This window comes from Balaenoptera ricei, chromosome X (assembly GCF_028023285.1).
Source record: "Balaenoptera ricei isolate mBalRic1 chromosome X, mBalRic1.hap2, whole genome shotgun sequence".
Lineage (NCBI taxonomy): Eukaryota > Metazoa > Chordata > Mammalia > Artiodactyla > Balaenopteridae > Balaenoptera > Balaenoptera ricei.
In genome coordinates, this window is record NC_082660.1 from 64,559,668 (window position 1) to 64,578,364 (window position 18,697).

Genomic DNA, 18,697 nt, shown 5'->3' on the forward strand with positions numbered 1-18,697 from the left:
AGACTTGGATGCACAAGTGGCCAGGATGCTGTAGAAGGGTCTGGATCAGTCTTTCTTCCAAGAATGCTCCCAACCAGCCCCTGTCATCAACCTCGAATAGGACAGTGTTCCTGGGGTCTTAGGGCAGTGAGGCTAGGTACTTGGACTCCTGGAGATATAATGGCAGTGGTGATGGCAGTGGCAGCAGGAATTCAGTGAGGAGCCTCCCCTCCCCACCCCCGGCCCCACCTCGGTCTTCCCCATTCCTCCCATCCAGCCCAGCTCCCTCCCAGCTATCCAGCAGCAACCCCACCATGGGTCTCAGGATTGCTAAAAGAATGTCAGACCATGCCACACCCCATTAGACCTCAATGAAGAGCACCTCCAGTTGGCCCATCTCTTGTAAGTAACTTTTATTTTTATTTACAACAGAATTGGTGGCTTTATTCCTCCATCTTTAGGAACAGTTGGCATCAGCAGCCAGATGGAAAGTCTGCAGTGAAGTCAAACTCATTCTGCCCCAGCCACAGCTCCGGCAGCTCATTGGCTCGGTCCAGTCCCAGTTCCACCACCAGTGACATCAGCACCTCCTCATCCACCGGGTCTGAATCGATGATGGCAGGGCTCTGGGCACCAGCAGAAGGAGAGAGTGACCCCGCCCCTCCCGCCTGAGCCCCGAAGCCCCAGTTTGGCAGGGGCCCTGCCTCCCCAGGTTGGCCTGGAGTGGCGGCGGCCATCCCATGATACTGGCTATTAAGTTTCTGCAGCTGCATACTGGCCAGTAGGTGAGGGGCGGGGTGCAGGTTGAAGGGTGGGGGTTTAGTGGGAGGGGCGGCAGTAGGAGAGCTTATTGGAGATGGAGATCCCGAGGAACTAGCGGGAGCCCCATTGGCCTTGGTTCCATTCGAGGTTACCCCGGGGTAGTGCAGGATGGCCACTGCTTTGCGATCTTTCACCGCCAGGTTAGAGTAGGCCAGAGAGCTCATCTCTGGGTTGGCATCCTGGAAGACAGAGAAAGGCAGAGCATGGTACCCCTGCTCCAGGCTTTGTTCCTCACCATTCATCAGGCCCAAAAAGTGCTTCATCAGGGGCTAGTGGTGGGGAAGTAGCAAGAAGGCCCCCTGGAAAGGTAGGCTCCTTTCCTAGCTCGAGTCAGGCTCAAGTATCCTTCTGCCACCGTGGCTCCGAGCACTGTGCTCAGGCCTAAGTCCTCATGCTGGGCGCCCACCATCCTAAATGAGTTCACTGCTTTCATCTCCGTCCCCCGACTCTGCCTTCAGCTCTCCATTCTACAAATGGGATCTCCTTGTCCCTCTTCTCAGCCTCACTTTAATCCATTGAGACAATGGAGCGGTCTTTTCCAATTCTGCTTCTCTGCTCCCTTCTCTGCCATCTTTCAATACCCCTAGTGGGTTCGAAGTGACCATGTTTAGGTAGAAGCTATTTTCATTCTGTCCCAAGAAAGCCCTGCTGTCTCCAGTCTGCTAAAGGACACCAGATACCCCAGCCAGGAGGGCCTACCACACGGCCCCGGCCCCGGCCCCGTTCTTTCCGGCTCCAGTGTCTCCGTCTGTAAAATGGCAAAAGTTACCTCCTTCATAGGTGAGGTGCCACCCTTGACATCAAGTGCAGGCCTCGACATAGTTGGCATTTCAGAGCTTTGGCAGAAGTTGGATAAATTGGTGGGAGGTGATGCTGCCAGCTGGAGCTGTTGTGCTGTATGTGAGGGAGAAGAGGTAATAAGGGCAAAGGCTTTATTGACCAAGCAGGTACTAGCAAAGCCCAAAGCTGGGCCACTCCACACAGCTACAAGGCAAGGATGGTGACGGGTTAGACCCAAGACCAGAGTCCACCTGAGCAGAGGGAGGAGATCCAGTTGGAACTTTTGCCTGAGGCAGGAAAGGTGCTAGATTTGGCAAGGTGCTGCCCAGACAGCCAGCTACCCACATCACCAAGAGGGGACACATGTGACTGTTTCCTCATGCCAGTGATGTCAGAGCCCCAAGAGGGGTGCACTCTTCCTGATTCTGAGGACAGCAATGTCCCTGAGTAAGTAGCACACTGTCTCAAAGGGCCACTGGCATTCAGATTGGAGGCACTTAGGCCTCCACCAGAACTGGGAGAAAGTAGGAAGGAGTCAGGGCAAGGAAGACCTAGAAAGCTGGGGGCTGCCACCCAGAGAAGGAATAGGTCCCCAAAGCAAATGTCATGGGGCTCCAAAGTCCTGCCTCAGCCATGGTTTTGTGTGAGAGAAGCTGGGCTGATCAGGGTAGTCTGGGGGCTCTGAAGTAGCCAGAGAGCAGCTAGGGATGTCTCAATTTCCTCCACACTGCAAGCCCCCTCCAAGACAGACCTGGCAGCACTTGGTTTTCCCAGGACACCTGCTCTGAGCCCAGACACACTCATCTGTAGTGACAGGTGGGCATAATTCTTCCCAGAGGGAAACTGAGGTACAGAGGTTCAACAGCTTTCCCATCAGGTGGCAGTGGCTCTGGGAGCAGGAGCCAGCACTCCTGTGCCCACATGCCTCATCTGACCGCTGGCCAAATCATCATACCTAGAATGATTCAAATGGCTCCTGAAGAAATGATCCCCTAGGTCAAATGCCAAAGGGATAAGATAAGGGGATGAAGGGAAAAGAATCTCCCCAAACCAGAAAATAATAATAATAAACAATCTCTGAAAACTCTAAAGTTATTTTCCCAGAAGCTTTTTTTAAAAAGCCCCATATATTCTAGCCTTCATGATGAATTAGAGATGTAGAATTTCATATTTATAAATACCTCTTGGCCCAAAGAATCTTCAGCATCTTCAAAAGTCTCTAATCTTTCCAACAAGGCTAGAATTCTGTGACACCTCCCTCCCCCCAGTGGTCATTAAGAATCTGCTCAGACCCTTCTAGAAAGTGGGCACTTACTACCCCTCTTTATCATCTCTGCACCGCTTACTTGTAGGGGAGGGAGGCAAGAAAAATAGAAAAAGGAAGGGGGGGGGAGAAAACACGAGAAAACAATCGGTTGCTGGGTCCGCCACCACTGCTTGATTGAAGCCCTGTTTCTTCTCTGAGGCAACCAGAGAATATTTCAAGCCAGTGATTACAAGACAAGGAATCTAATCCATGTCGTCTTCAAGAGCCCAGCACCTTCAGTATCAAGCAATTTTCATGTCCTAAGAAAAATGTCGGGGGGGGGTGGATGTCCATCTTTTCCTGTTCCTATCCAGCCTTTCTTCTTTCTTTATGCTACCAAGTACCCAAATGTACATAAGAAAAAAAAATAATAACAACAGCAGCAGCAACAACAAAAAGAAACAGAAAGAGGAGGAAAAAAAGAAAAAGGAAAAAAAGAGAGAGAGAGCGCAAGAGAAAAAAGTATCTCTGTTCTGATACCAGTTCCTGGGGAAGACCATTTTACCACGTCTCCCCCTTCAGGCTGTGAGCTCCCCTAGGCAGGACCCTGTTTCCATTCAGATCTGTCGCCTCCCATCGCCGCCTCCCCCTCCACCAGCCCCGACCCCCGGCCTGGGTCTGTGCTCCATAGGCGCTCAGTAAGTGTTGTTGTATCCGTCTGAAGAGGCAACCGCATCTCGATCGGAATCCTTGCCCCTGCTTCCCCGATTTTCTGTCTCCCCTCTGCCACCCAGCCCATTCAAAGGCAAAACTTGGCAGCGCGGAAACGTCCCAGCTCTCTCTCCAAGCCTCAAGCCGACCACTGCGAAACAGCTGCGAGAGACGGCTGGGCAACCCAGAGCAACAAGTGCCTCCTCGCCTGCCGGTGCCTCGCGGGCCCGGGCCACCAGTTCCCGGTCCCGCCGCCCGCCCTCCTTCACAGACCGTCCCGTGGGCCGGCAGCCCCCTCCCGCCTAGATGAGGGTGGGAAAGGGAGAGGAAGAAGAGAGAAGGGAGAGGCAGGTAGGGAGGCCGCGTCTTTGACCTGTTGGGGGACCAAAAGTTAAAATGGCACCAACCGGATGGCTCCATCTCGATTGCTATTTTCTCACTCAGGAGAAATTTAAAAATCCAAACAGTACTGCGGCTTGGCTTGGATGCGCTCTAACCAGACCAGTCAGTTTCGCCACCTGAAAACTAAAGGCCCGTTGTTTGCGGACAGCTCGGCCGCCCTCCTCGCCACATCCCAGGTGGAGCCGCCGGAGCTGGGGGCGGCCGGGAGCATCCCTGCACGGTGGAGCGCGAGCACCCAGGCCGCCAGGGCCCCGAGCGTCCGATCCCGCGAGTGCCGTATCCGGAACCGATCGTGGAGACAGGATAGACAGGCGGGGAGGGGCCCGGGGTCTCGGCCTCCGCGGCGAGTTTGGGGCCCCGCGGTGCTGCCGCGCGCGGGGGCGCACTCCGGCGCCGGCTGCGGCCACTCCCGCGCCTCATCAACACTTACTGAGCGCCCGCAGAGCACCCGACGCGGCCGCGGGCTGAGCCTACCCCCCCTAGCCAAGTCGCCTGTGGTCAGTGCTATCACTCCGCTACGAGAAGAGTGAGAGGCTTGGAGAGGTTCGGTAACTTGCCCAAGGTCACAGCGCTAGAAAGTGGCGGAGCCGGGATTCGCAGCCAGGTCTGTCTGCCTCCAAGTCCGGCGCTTGGCGAGGCAGGGACTCCGTGCGCGGCCCGGCCCTGCCGCCGGCGTTTATAGGCAGAGGGGTGTGTGCGTGGGTGTGCGTGTGGGGGGGGGGCGTGAGTGTGGGGGAGAGCAGAGGTCGACCAGGCAGTAGAGGCAAGTTGCCCGAATTCTCTAACTTCCATCCCTCAATTCCTCTGAACTCGGCCCGAAAAGCCCCTCTCGCCTTCAGCCCCCGAAGGAAACCTGAGCTTTGTGCAGCCCCAGAGCCGGAGCGTCCAGATGCGGTCCGGGCGATTAGCAAAGTCGGTGGAAGCCAAGCTGGAGAAAGCGCGGGCGCGGGGAGAAAAGGTGCTGCTGTCTCCCCAGGAGAAGCGGGCGCTCGGCCCGGCTGGCCGGCAGGCGGGCGCGCTGGCGAGCGAACCGGTTCGCTGGCTGGCGGGCGGGCGGGCGACGGCCCCTCCGCCCCCCAGCAGAGCAGCTTTCAAACAGAAAACAAGTCCCCCAAAGACCCCCGGCCCGCCTGGCCCCCGCCCGCTCCCTGCGCCCGCTCCGCTGGAGTCCCCGGCCCCGCCGCCCAGCCCACCGCCCTACCGGGCGGCCCGGCTTACCTCCGCGAAGCCGCCTGCCCTGGAGAGAGGGAAGCGCGGAGCCCGGTGAGCCGCGGGCACAGCGGCGGAGCCCCCAGCCCCTGGCACGCACGCCGCCACCGCCGCCGCGAGCCGGTCGCGCTCAGTGCCACCCGACCCCGGGGCGCCTGGGAAAAGCCCGCACCACCGCGCCGCGCCGCCGCCGCACCTCACCGTGCCGCGCCAAGCAGCCCCGGCCCGCGCCCGTGCCCGCCCGCCCGCCCGCAGCTTCGGCGCCTGACTCCGGGGCGGTGGCGGTGGCGGTGGCGGTAGCGGCCACCGCGCTCCCTTCCCGGCGCGGGGGAACCGGGTCTCAAGCCCCCATTGCCGCCCGGAGAGCCCTGACGCACACGCACACGGGAGCAGGCTGGCCTCGGCTAGGAATCCCAGGAAGGACAGACCCTTTTCCCCCTTTTTCTCCCCCCCCCCCACCAATTTCCACGTCTTTATAACCGGCTTAGGGCATTATTAGCACATGTCCTGGCTCGTGGGCGAGTTGGTGGCAAAATCTGAACTGGATACTCACCGAGGGCCAGAGCGGGTGCTGCGCCTTCCTCAGCCCTCTTCCTCCTCGCCAGGAACGACCCTTCTCTGGCGGGCTGTGGGCGGGCAGCCGGGCGGAGCGAGCCTCTTCTCGGCAGCTCAGCGGTGCCCCTTCTGCAGCTGTGCCGCTGGGAACATTTTATAGCGGCGGCTGGCGTGTGTGGCCCTTTAAAGGCGCTCGAGCTGGTGCAGTCACCGCGGATCGTGTGAAAGCGAAGGGCCGGCTGGGGAACGGAGTCCGAGCGGCTCCGCGGGTCCGGCGGCGCCGGGGACCGGCCACGGCTCCCGGGGTGCGGCTGGCGGGCCCAGGCCGTGGTCGCCCCGAGCCCCGAGCCCCCGGCCGACGCCTGCGCTTCTAAAGCGGGCGGGGGCCCGGGCCCCGGGCACAGTCTCTCCCCACCGCCCTGCATGGACTTGCCCAATAAATTCCACTTAGTAATTTCGCTGAGGCGAGGGAGAGCTGTTAGTATCTGTTTTCTGACCTAAATCGAGAGGGTGGTCAGAGCGGGCTTCAGGGGGTTGGGGGGAGAGCTATGGGCTCAGGAAATGACCTAGGGGAGGAGGAAGAACAAGGGACGGGGCCCGGGGGGCACGATTTGGGTTTTCTACAGGGCTTTCTCGGAGTCTGTCTGCTCCCTTTGGGCTGCACCACCTCCCTGGTTGAAGGGCCGAGGCTGGGGGTCCCTTTCCCCTTAAAGTCGCCAGATTCCAGGCAGAGCTTCTTGGAGGGCCTAACCGTCCCGCAGCGGTGGCTTCCCTCGAAGACCTGAGCTGGGATTGGGTTCGAGGGATTCTCTCTTGTGGTTATCCAGGGCTGAAAGAGGCTGGCGGGTTGCGACGGGGAGATATGTCACGGATCGTGGGGCCAGGTGCAGCTCATGAGGCACAGCCGAAAGGCCAAGAACAGGCAGCAGGGTATGAAGAACTTGCCCCGGGGCTCGCGGGGACTCCTCCTGCGTTCCCAGTATGCCAGGTTATTTTATTATCATTATATAATCATTCCCAGGTAATAAGAATAATATTTTGCATTAGGAACACATCTTCCTCGGGTTAGGATGTTATCTTACAAATCTCTTCGGAAAAGAGGCCCGGGTCTTCCCCTTCATTTCAGTCATGCTCCTCCTGGCCAACAAGCTCCCATCTCGCCTCTTACAGGAAGGCCACCAGGACTACCTTTCTACCAAACTCTCTTTTTTTGGCCCCTTTCAGCAATAACTACTCAGTTTACAGTGTTTATAAAACATGCTCTTTTTTAAAAGTCCTGATGTTAAGAAAAAAGCGGGGGAGGGAAAGTCAAGTCATTTTCACTGTGTATGTGTTCTGTCTTCTTAATTGGATTTGAAGACCTAAAGGTCTTTTCCTTTTCTTCTTTCTTTCCCACTTTTTCTCTTCTTTTCTTTCTTTCTTATTCTTTTTTCTTTAGTACCCCAAAGTGCCCTGCATTTGCTCTTTGAACAAAGTTCTGTTTGTTGATGGACTGACCGGCTTACTGACGTAAAGATGGGGAGCAAACAGAGGGACAGATCAAGGCCCTTCCTTGACGCCTGGAGGAAGCTGGGGCCAGTGCTCTGGACGCCAGGTAAACCCATTCCCCAGCCCCCAAAGCTACCTTGCCTGTCTCCCTTCCTTCCCCTCACCCTGCCTCAACACAAACCCCAGTAACAATCACATCCTACACACCATCCTTGCACTTTCTCACTTTGCACAAAGATCGTAGGTTTCCTTCTGATAAAAGGAGGGATCTGTCGGGACCCTAAAACCCTACAAAGTTTGCTTGTGAAATACACCCTCAAGCCATCTTGGTGTTTGCCTGACGTGAGCGACCCCGGGCTTTCGAATTGTGTTTTGCTAATTTGGACCTCCGACCTACCCTCCCCCTCAGCCCCCGCTCGGGAGAGGGTCTGGAAACCGCGACAGCGTCTCTGCGGAAGGCTCCGGATCCGGGAGGTGGCGGATCCGCCCTCCATCTATTGGATGGCTCCCAGGCCAATTGTTAGAAAGAGGCATATGTTCATCTCAGCTTCTGGAGTGTCTCCGGAGCAGTTGCTCAACAGCCAGCCCCCTCCCCCATCCGGACCATTGAAGGGCAGAAAAAGGAGCGCCCTCCGCCACATTTCTCTTTGCCTACATGCCAGAAAGGGTCTCCCCACCGGTAACTTCCTGTCATCTCCACTGTCCACCTCCTTGGGAGCAGGAAAGAGAGGGGCTACGAGCACTCAGCTTTAGAGCACAAAAGCCACCCTTTTCCTTTGGGGGGGCAGATGGAAGGGGAGGTTAGTCTCAGAGGCAGGGAGAGAGCAAAGGAGACATTTGCATTTCTCTGCAAATATGCCCTGGATCACTGACTTCCCAGTCGGTTCCAGCCGAGCTCAGAGCTCTCCGCTGAACTCTTATCTCTAACTTGGCAACTAGACTGCGAGCTCGCAAACCAAGGAGAGGACAGGGATGATAACCCAGCAAGAACCTTCTGTGCTCCAGCATTGGACCTGGCATGTTCCCATCCATCATCTCATTTAATTCCCACGCCCTGTGAGGTAGGGTTTACCAAAGGTGAAAAGGAGTCCCAGAGATTTGCCCAAGTTCACACAGCCAGGAGGTCCGGTGTTTGAATCCAGGTTAGGCTGACTGTAGAGTCCTCACCCTCACCCCTGCACCTTGCTGCCTGGGAGGGTAAGGGGGCATCTAAACTGTGGCCAAGAGTACAGGTTCAAGGGTCAGTCCTCCTGGGTTTAAATCCCTACTCTGCCATTTACTAGCTCTGTGATCTTAAGCCAAATGGCTTCATTCTTTAGGCCTCAGTTTTCCCATCTGTTAAATGGGGATTATAATGGGAGCAACTCCGTGGGTTTGTTGCAAGGATCAAAGGAAAAGCTTGGGTTGATGCCTGCTGTGTAGTAAGTGGTCCACAAATGCTGTGCCTTCTGATTCTTTTCCTTTTGCCTCCTAGTCCTGCCTCAGCTTACACACTTCAGGTTCAATAATACTTGCTGACTGACTAATTTAAAAACCAGGCTGTGAGAGGATGAAGCAGGTCTATAAACTCAGGAAGGGGAGAAAGAGGAAAATGCAGGTTTGTTCTCAAAATCCCACCTTCCAGAACCAAGGGCTGTCTGAGCCTTATGACGGGAGTAAATTAGGGAGCAATAAAAGACCATGACTTTTTACAGGACAGCCCGTACGCATACAGAGTGGTCTCTAGAAACATATATAATAAGTGTGTAGAAAAGTTAAAAAGCACACATTGCCACGTGGCTTGCAGGATCTCAGTTCAAACCCCGACCAGGGATCAAACCCCGGACCACAGCAGTGAAAGGCTGGAATCCTAACCACTAGGCCACCAGGGAACTCCCATAAAAGCACAGGTCTTTGTTTAAGAATGTTTGGAGCAGAATTGTTTGTAATAGTGAAAAATGGAAAGCAATTTAAATGTCCATGGTGAAGGAGCGTCCCTTGGTACCCTGATACTAAAAAAAATTGTTTTTAAATCCTGATTTCAAAAACTCTTTTATTCATGGGAAAATGTTCACAACAAAATATTAACTAAAAAAAAGACACAGGGTACAAAGTTGCATAAATATGATGCCAAGTTGCAAAGGGCACAAAGAACAGAAAATTAAGTACTCACTGTTTCCAACCATGTATGAATATGGGTAATGAAGCAATGGTCAGGAAAACAACAACACTGTCAGGTGGGTGGTAGGATCGTGAGGTATTTTTTTTCTCTTTTCTCTATGTTATGCAACATGATTATATTATTCTTATAATTAACTATAAGTTTATAGTTAATGGACTGCATAAACAGTATGCTTCTACTATTGTTAAAATTATTTGTGCATAGAAAAAATATTGGAAGAATATACACCAAAATAGGGACTTCCCTGGTGGTCCAGTGGTTAAGACTCTGCGCTTCCAATGCAGGGGGCACAGGTTTGATCCCTGGTTGGGGAACTAGGATCCCATATGCCGCGGGGTGTGCCCCCCCCAAAAGTATCTTAAGAAATAAAAACAAAACCTAGAAACAAACAAACAAACAAAACACCAAAATGTTAACAATGATTATAATTGAGTGGTGGGATTATGCATGATATTTTTCTTTTCCTTTATTTTTCTGCTATAAGATTATATTATTTTCTTACAATTAAAACAGGTTCATAATTTGAAAAGTGCATAATCAGTACAATCCCACTGGTGTTAAAAGTATGGCTGTAAATTGAAAAAAATGGGAAGGAAATATATTAAAATATTAAGTTTTTATATTAAGTGGTAAAGGATTATGATTTTTCTTTAATATGATTTTATTACTTTTATAGTTAAAATAAAATGAATACTTACAAATGGCATATACAGTAGGATCCCACTTTTGTTAAAAATGTATATATATATGTGGGTGTGCATAGAATAAATAATAGACTATTCCAAAATGTGGTTGTCTCTGGGTGGTGGGGTTATGGGTGATTTTTGTTTTCTCTCTTTTTAAAAAAAATTTTATTGGAGTATAGTTGATTTACAATGTTGTGTTAGTTTCAGCTGTACTGTTTTCTTTTATACACGATTTCTTCGTTTTCCAAATTTTTTACAGCTATCATGTATTATCTTTTAATTATGAAAAATGTAAAAAAGAATTCAATACTGAAGTATTTATGGGAAAAAAGGGCATGTCTGGGATTTGCTTTAAAATATTCCAGTGGGGATGGGAGAAAAGTGGATGGGGATATAGAAAAAAATAAGATGATAATTGTTGAAGAGGGGTACATGGGCCTTCATTATAATGTTTACTTGTGATTATGTTTGAAAAGTTCCATAAATACTTTTTAAAAAGCATTTTCACACCCATTATCTTACAATCTTATGCCAACCCTGTGGGGTTGATTATCTCCATTTTGTAGAAAACCGGAGGTTTAAAGAGGTGAAGTCACTTGCCCCACCCGTCACACAGCTGGGAAGTGAGACAGTGGGCTTGACTTGGGGCACCACATCCCAGTTGCTGCTTCTTTATAACAATTTTTAAAAATTAACATTTTGTCTGGCGATCAATGTCATAATTGTTCCCTGCACAGAAATTGGAAATAACAGAAAAGCACCAGGAGGGAAACATCATAACCCACCGGCATCATAGTTAACCCTTTGGTGTCTGGTCATGCAGACTTTATCCCTGCTGTCTCTTACTCCAGAGGTAATGGGTGGGGCAAACATCGTACATGCAGTAAGAGTGGTGAGTCATTCCTAATGGGCTAGTGAGTGAAGCTGCAGCTGTTTGGGGACCCCTTCATGTGTGAGGGGCTCAGGAGATGGTGAGTCCTAGCCACCCCCTCCTATCCTTCCTTCGTGCCCCCTCCAAATACTGCAGTCTGGATCACAGTTCTTTCCTGTGTTCTTCCTTCTCCTGTAGGATCTCAAGGACTACAAGTCCATTTGGGAAGTCGGGGTGGCCTTTCTCCCCTTATTTCATCTGGAGACCCTGCCCAGAAGCCCCCTTGGGATCCTGCAAGTCTGCAACCACACCGAGTGCGGTTGTGCCTCCATTTCCCCATCTGGAAGATGCTAGTGAGAATAGCAGACCGGTTGGCCTCTGCCAGGGAGTGATGAGCTAACGTCTGTAGCGCTTTCCAGCCCCTCGGAGCAAGGTGCCGGAGCCTCCCCAGCGCCTCGCCTGCCGCTGCCAGCCTGAGTGAGCGCCTGGGCCTGGCTGCCCCGCGCCGAGGGAGCGGTCGCATTCCTCTGCCCCAGGCCAGCGGGCTTGGACCGGCACTCGCTTCTGCTCCTGTGTTAAAAAAAAAAAAAAAAAAAAAAAAAAAAAAAAAGGAGGAGGATTGAGGGGAACAGGGAACAAGATTAGCCCTGGGGAAAGGGCCTTGAGAAACAGAAAACTGAGAAGAGAGCAGGGAGATAACAGGGCATCCTTGGGCACTCCAGTCAGCTTCAGCGATTGCAGCCTTGGTTTCTTGTTTACACAGGGGGGTGGGGGAAGTTTGGAAAGGGCCAACAACTGGGGCCAGTCGAATTGATTCCCTACTTGATTTCCTGTTATTTCTACATAATGGGAAAACCTCAAATATATGCAAACAGCTTCGGCCACCCAGCCTCTCACATCCTTCATGGCTCCGCCCACTTCAGGCTTTGGGGATGTCGTTCCAGTATATGCCCCTTCTCTGTGCTCCCTCCCGGCATTTAACTTCACAAGAGGCCTAGGAAGTCAGCACTATCACCCCATTTTAGAGAGAAAGGCACGGAGCCCAGAGATGTGAAATAACAGGCCCAAGATTGCAAAGCTAGTAAGCAGCGGAGCTGGGATGCACAACAGGGTGGGACGCACCCCTAAGGCCAAACTCTCCCTCTAGGCTCCCTGCTCCTCTGTTATCGGTGTCTATGCTCTTCTTGCTTCTAGAACGGATGCTCGGCCTTTCCCACTGCAGTTGGTGGTCAATGTGTGTGGGGCAGAGGGTATTCGTGGCCCAGTTTGAGGGAGAGACCCTTGAGCGGGGAGCCCAGTTAGGGTCTGCGGCAGGAGTCTCCAGGGACGAGGTGCGGGGTGGGAGAGGGCTGCAGCCCGAGGACGGCAAAGACGACTCTGAAAAATATTATCTAGGGAAAAGCACAAGGTTCGAAGGCAGGGAGGGAGAAAGGTGCTGGTGTCGGGGAGAAAGAGACACAGCTGGGCCAGCCAGGCCCTGGGCTGTTTGGGTGACAGCAGTGAAGCTGGAGGCCTTGGGAAGGTGTGAGGTTTTCGTGGGGGAAGAGAAACTCTGCTTTAAGCATGTTTAGTTTAAGCTGTTGGCAGAACATCCAAGTGGAAATAGCTTGCACACAGCCAGGAATATAGGACTGGAAAGAAAGTGTGAGGTTGTGTCAGAAAGAGCAATCGGCAGGATGACTTTGGGCCAAACTGGGGGGAACGTTCCCCTGCGTCTCTCCGCAAGCACAGAGAGGGGCTTTCTCCTCAGGCGCAGGACACCGGTGCTTCACTGCAGCGCTCCTTTCCTCTGCTCGCCGCAGCGCCTGGAGCCCAGCACAGTCGTGCTACATGCTTCAAATCCCTAAAGGGCGCTGTGAAGGGATCTCAGTCCATAAATTTCCCCATGCCACGGAGTGACAGGGGCCTCATCTTACTTTGCTAAATACATTTTGGCTGGGCCTCGACATACCAGGCCTTCCCTCGTTTCACTTCAGCTTCTAGAACACAAGTCTTTGGGGTCTTGTATACTCTCTTTTCTGCCACCCGCCACTTTTAGGTCAGCACAGCTGACTTCATCCTTCAGAAGGTGAGGCCATTTTAGTCTGGCCTTGATTCCTGCAGCATCAGGCTGAAACTGCTTGCCTCACCTGAGCCCTGAAGCGATGTGGCAGCCCCTTGGCCCCCAATCTCATGTCTATGCTGGGAGTACTACCCTGCCCTTGTCTCTCTTGGGCTCTGAGGTCCTGCCCTCCCAGCCTCCCAACATCCAATCGCATCTGAGAGCTCAGACTTCCACTCATGATCTATCATGGACCCCACTTTTCCTCTAGTCAGAGCCCTGCTGGCATGGAGAAGTCTCCCAGCTTGGACCAGTTGCCCTGATTGCCTCTGGGGTTGGCTCAGACAAACATGGCTGTGTGAATGTGGTTAGGGTGCATCTCACATGTACAACCTGGGGGACTGGAAAGATTTCCCTGGATCCCGACAGCCACAGATGCTTATCCTTTTGGGGATCAGCAATCAGAGCTGGAGACAGATGGAGGACCTAAGGTAGCTCAGGGGGTCAGGGTGCAGACTCTGCTGCCAGCCACGAGGAGAGGACCACAGGCCCAGTGACCCAAGGTCCCTCTGCTGGCTCCACACTGAGACAATGCCCTCAGCCAGCACATCCAGGCTCCTTGTGCCAATCACAAAAAGTCACCTCCTCTGGGAGGACCAATTAGAAACAGGTGCTGCTCCCTCTGGGATTTACATAACCCTCACCCCAGGGCACGTGGCTTTGCAGGAGGAACACAAGGTGAATTTCAGGGGTCCCTGTGTGGCGTATGATCTGAACAAACATATTCGGAGGCCCTGCAAAGAGATGATGAGAAACATCAATGGTAACGTTTCTTGGGCACTTACTAGGTGACAGACCCTCACTGTTCTTAGTGTTCCATATTTATTCTCTCCTCGAATCCCCACAACAACCTGAGGTGCTGGGCGACTTCTATTGTTACCTCATCTCTATTTTTCTGATAGGAAAATTGAGGCACAGAGATGTTAGGCAGCTTGCCTATGTCCTACACCCTGTTAGTTTTTGGGCTGAGGATTCAAACCAGGCCCCAGAGCCTCTGCTAGCGACCAGTGGGCCTCACTGCCTTCTAAGTAACGTAATGTCTGCTGGGACCTGCCCCTTATAGTTCCTAAAGGACTTTCCCACCCGTGAGCAGGGTCAATTCACAGCCCTTTCTACCCCACTGAGGTCGTCGCTATTATTATCAATCCCATTTTACAGAAGGAGGCTCAGAGAGGTGAGGCAACCTTGCTGAGGTCACACAGCTAGCAAATGAGGATGCTGGGATTTGAACCCAGTTCTGCCTGCTTCTATCTCCCTTTTTTGCTCTCTAGCTACCCCCCACCCCAAGGTTCTTGCCATTCCTCAAAACTGAATGTCAGAGCCAGTGGGGCCTGGAAAGATGACCTCATCTGAACCTCACACTGTTACAGAGGAGGAAGCTAGCACTGCATCGCTACTTGGTTAGAGTCAGAGGAAAAGAGGCAGACAGACTGAGCAGAAAGAAATGTATTCAGCGGAGAGAGAAGGAGAGAGCAAAAGAGCAAGAGGGTGAATGCCTGGGAAGAAAACAAGGCAAGGAAAAGAAATCAAATGGGAAAGAGAAAGGCCCAAAGTGGGGTGAAGGCATAAGTGACCGGCCATCTGGAAGCAGCACCGAGCTTGGTGGGGGCGTGTGTTTGTGAAGCAGGGGAGCCAGACCCACAGGTGCAAGGGCCCAGCTGCTGCCAGCCAAGAACTCTCTGGGCCCCGCGCCCAACCAGAAAGAAGGGGCTTTGGGCTGGGACAGACTCTCAGCCAGCCTGATGGGGCTCACCCCTAAAGCCTTCCTTGGGAAGAGGAAGGAAGGTTCCCATAGCCTCTTTGCATTTTCTTCAAACTTCTACCAAGTGATACCTTTGGAGTCTCGACTCTGGATGATCCCTGCTGCATTTGAATCCCAGGCTGCCTGGCCCTGGCCTCGCCTGGTCTGAGGGGATGGGTAAATGCCAATTCATACTGCCACCAGCTTGGTACAAAGGAGGGGCAGGTAGGGAGGGGGAAACGGCTGTCCAGACCTGACTGGTCACCTTCCCAGCCAGCTCAAGGCCTGACCTAGTCTTAGGTCCAGAGCCCGGGGCTCTGCCATCAGATTGACCTTTGTTCAAGAACTGAGGCTGCCACTTCCTAGCTGTGTGACCTTGGGCAAGTGACTTTAGCTCGTTGGGCCTCAGTTTCCTTCCATGTAAAGTGGGAGAAATAAGAATACCTACCTCATGAGGCTGTGCCAGGGTTGAATGAGATAATGTCTGTGGCTATAAACTCTCAAGTGCTGTACACATGTGAGTAATTACTCTTCTCTGACCCCTGTTCCCTGCTGCTTGGGGGATGGAGTCAGACTTCCAATCCAAGTCCAGTTCCAAGCTTGACTTCACCTCCTTGGCCCTGTTTTCCTCATTGTCACATATGCCTGTGTGGGAAGTCGAGCCTCCCGACCCATTGGGGTGGGCTCAGGGCTGACTGTTATTCCTACATAGCTGTTCCTTCGGGCCACAGACATGAGCTGAGCCCCTGCTCGTCCCTGTTTTGGTCACCCAGGCCTCAGAGGGGACCATGGTGCCAATTTGGCCCTCAAGGAGTTCCCAATACAGTGGGGGAGATAGAAAAGCAGACAGATCAAATCAAGAGGGAGATAAGAAGAGATGACATCTGAGCAGAGGGCCAGCCTTCACCAGGTGTTGGGGACAGCATGTGCAAAGGCATTAATGGGAACTAGGAGAGCAGCACAGGATGGGGTCGGTAAGGATGCCACGTTAAGAAATTCAGCCTTGATGTGCTCACTGAAGGTGGCGTGGGCAGATTATACGTGGAGCCTGGTACAGTTTTACTCAGTAAACCATGTGCATTGCCTCCACTTTCACCATCCACCCTCCACCCCCACCAGCAAGCAATCGAGCTGAGCCCTAAGCTTCCGGGAGAGATCCCAGTCCTTTCTCCTGAACTCAGGCCAATAAGGCACTTGATCCCCCGTCACCCATCCCACCCCCCACCCACACCAGCTTCCCAAGCTCAGTAAATGGCACCTCTGTTCACTCAGTTTCTCAGGCCCCAAACCTTGTCTTTCTCTCTCACCCTATGTTCAACTGATAAGCAGATTGTCAGCTGTCTCTTTAAAGTACATCCAGGAGCCAAGCCACTTCTCACCACTTCCACAGCCACCACTCTGGTCCAAGCCACTGTCATCTCTCTCTCTACCTCTCTTTTTTAATTAAAAAAAATTGAAGTATAGTTAATTTACAGTGCTGTGTTAATTTCAAGCGTACAGCAAAGTGATTCAGTTATACATATATAGCCACTGTCATCTCTTACCTAGATCACTGCTGCAGCTTCCTGACTGGTCTCTTTGCTCCCCCATGCCCTCCAGTCTGTTCTCCACGCAGCAGCCAGAGGGATCCTGACCTTCTCTACTCAGGAGCCTCCAACAGAGCTCCGTCTCCCCCAGGGCAAACGTCGAGGTCCTTACAGCGCCTGTAGGACCTGGGCCCTCCTACTTCTCTGCACTCTTTCCTCCCCCCCGATTCCCTTCGCTTCCGGAACACCAGCCTTGATGTTTTTCACGTGTGACAAGGTGGTTCCTGTCTCAGGCACTTTGCATTTGCTGTTCCCTCTGCCTGGAACACTTTACGGGGGAGCCACATGGTTTGTCACCTCACTGCATCCAGGTCTTGGCTCAATGTCACCTCTTCACATGGGCCTTCCCTGGGCACCCTATCTAAAACAGTAATCCTGTCACTCTCAACTCTTACCTTGCTTTATTTTTCTCCATAGGACTCATCACCACTTGCCGTATTATATTTGTTCTGTCTGTCCAGCTACAATGCACTTTCCACAAGGGTAGGGATTTTTGTGTTTTGTTCACTTCTGTATCTCTGATGACTAGTATACTGCCTGGCACATAGCAGGCTATCAATAAATATCTGTTGAATGAAGGAATGGCTGAGCCGGAGAGTCCGGCTTCTGGGTGTGGGAGAGAGAAGTTGCAGGAGAGTCAGAAGTGAGATGGGGCAGAGATTAGCCAAATGGGCTCAGGAGTGGAATAGGAAACAGATTCTGCAGAATACTCCTCAAAGGAGAAAAAAATATGAGTGAAAATCAGATGAAGGCTGGTAGAGGAGAGCCCAGTAACTCAGGGACAGAGTGGATAGGGTTGGAAGGATGGCATTTGCCCCTCTCTCTCTCCCGCCTTCTAGGCTGGTAACCCCAGGACCACGCCCTGGAGATGACAGGTGCCTTCAGAGGAGGAAGTCCAGTCTGGCAGGAAAGCTTCAGGGCAGCATCCACAAGCCTGGCAGAGAAGCCAGCCAGGGAAGACTGGAGAAGTTGTCCCTCTCCACCACCACACCCACCCCCCGCCCCCAGTATATAGCTGTGATTTCGTGGTTTCTCTTCTGTTTGTCTCCATTCACAGACACATGTAAACATTATTCCCACCTCCCAGTTTAACCCTCATTCTCACCCTTATTCTATCTTTATCTCCATTTCCAACTAATACAAACCCATGCCCTCCATGCCACTCACAGTGTGAATCCCAACAGCGTTTAGGTGACTTCTGGGGGAATGTGTGTTAGAACTGCACTGGACGTCGAGAGCTAGCCTTGGCCCCTGGGGGAACCAGGAAGAGCTGACAGTCACTGCTTTCCCTTCAGCTCCTCACCACTACGACTAAAGTCCTACTATGTGCCAGTCAGGAGTGCTGACATGAACAGGTGGGAAAGGTCCTGAGTGTAATGGAAGAGACAGATAGTTACTAACTTACTGCTAAGCATATAAAAACTTGTCCAATCTCACTAATAAAATCACAGCAACCAAAATTCAAACAATGAACACTTCTGGGGATCAAAATCCATCATCTCTTTTGTTTGTTTGTTTTTAATGTCCACGCCCTTTGATCCAGCAGTTCCATTTCAACAAAGATATCATAAGGAAATAATACAACAAATGTGCAAGGGTGTAAGTGAGACGATCTTCATTGCAATAATTTTTCTTTGAGGCAAAATTCACATAACATAAAATTAGCCATTTTAAAGTCAATAAATCAATGGCATTTGGTATATTCACAATGTTGTGCAATCACCACCTCTGCCTAGTTTCAAAACACTTTTATTACCTCAAAATAAAATCCATGCCCATTAAACAGTTACTCCCCATTTCCCCCTCTGCCCAGACAACAACCAGTCTGCTTTCTGTCTTTATGCTTTTGCTTATTCTGGATGTTTCATATAAATGGAATCATAACACTATGCAACTTTTGGTGTCTGGCTTCTTTCACTTAGCATGATGTTTTCGAGTACTGTTACATGTATCTGTGCTTCATTCCTTTTTTACAGCTGAATAATATTCCACTGTATGCATATGCCACAATTTTTTCATTCATTCATCCATTGATGGACACTTTAGTCGTTTCCACCTTTTGGCTATTATGAAGAGTGCTGCTATGAATATTCATGTACAAGTATTTGAACATCCATTTTCAATTCTTTTGGGGCATATACCTAGGACTAGAATTGGTGGGTCATATGGTAATTCTATGTTTAACTTGTTGAGGGACTGCCAAACAGTTTTCCACAGTGGCTGCACCATTTTGCATTCCCATAGCAATATATGAGGGTTCCAATTTCTCCATATCTTCATAGACTCTTTTTATTTTCTGTTTTATTTTTATTATAACCATCCAAATAGGAATAAACTGACAACTCATTGTGGTTTCGAT

The 18,697-nt window shown here is 51.7% G+C and overlaps 1 protein-coding gene across 7 annotated transcripts; it reads right to left on the bottom strand.

The window, feature by feature from the left end:
• Positions 1-377: 377 nt before the first annotated feature.
• On the bottom strand, positions 378-5,840 carry CITED1 (Cbp/p300 interacting transactivator with Glu/Asp rich carboxy-terminal domain 1). Of its 7 annotated transcripts, XM_059910884.1 has the most exons (5): positions 5,533-5,582; positions 5,159-5,177; positions 3,946-4,063; positions 1,571-1,695; positions 378-980 (listed from the first exon to the last, which is right to left on the bottom strand). In XM_059910884.1, exons 3-5 carry the CDS (start codon positions 3,956-3,958, stop codon positions 453-455), a joined length of 666 nt encoding a protein of 221 aa, XP_059766867.1. In that variant the 5' UTR covers positions 3,959-4,063; positions 5,159-5,177; positions 5,533-5,582; the 3' UTR covers positions 378-452. The 7 variants fall into 7 exon arrangements, with proteins under 7 accessions (XP_059766867.1, XP_059766868.1, XP_059766869.1 ...); XM_059910885.1 differs by lacking the exon at positions 5,159-5,177 and having other exon boundaries at positions 5,527-5,565; XM_059910886.1 differs by lacking the exon at positions 5,159-5,177 and having other exon boundaries at positions 5,533-5,558.
• Positions 5,841-18,697: the final 12,857 nt, after the last annotated feature.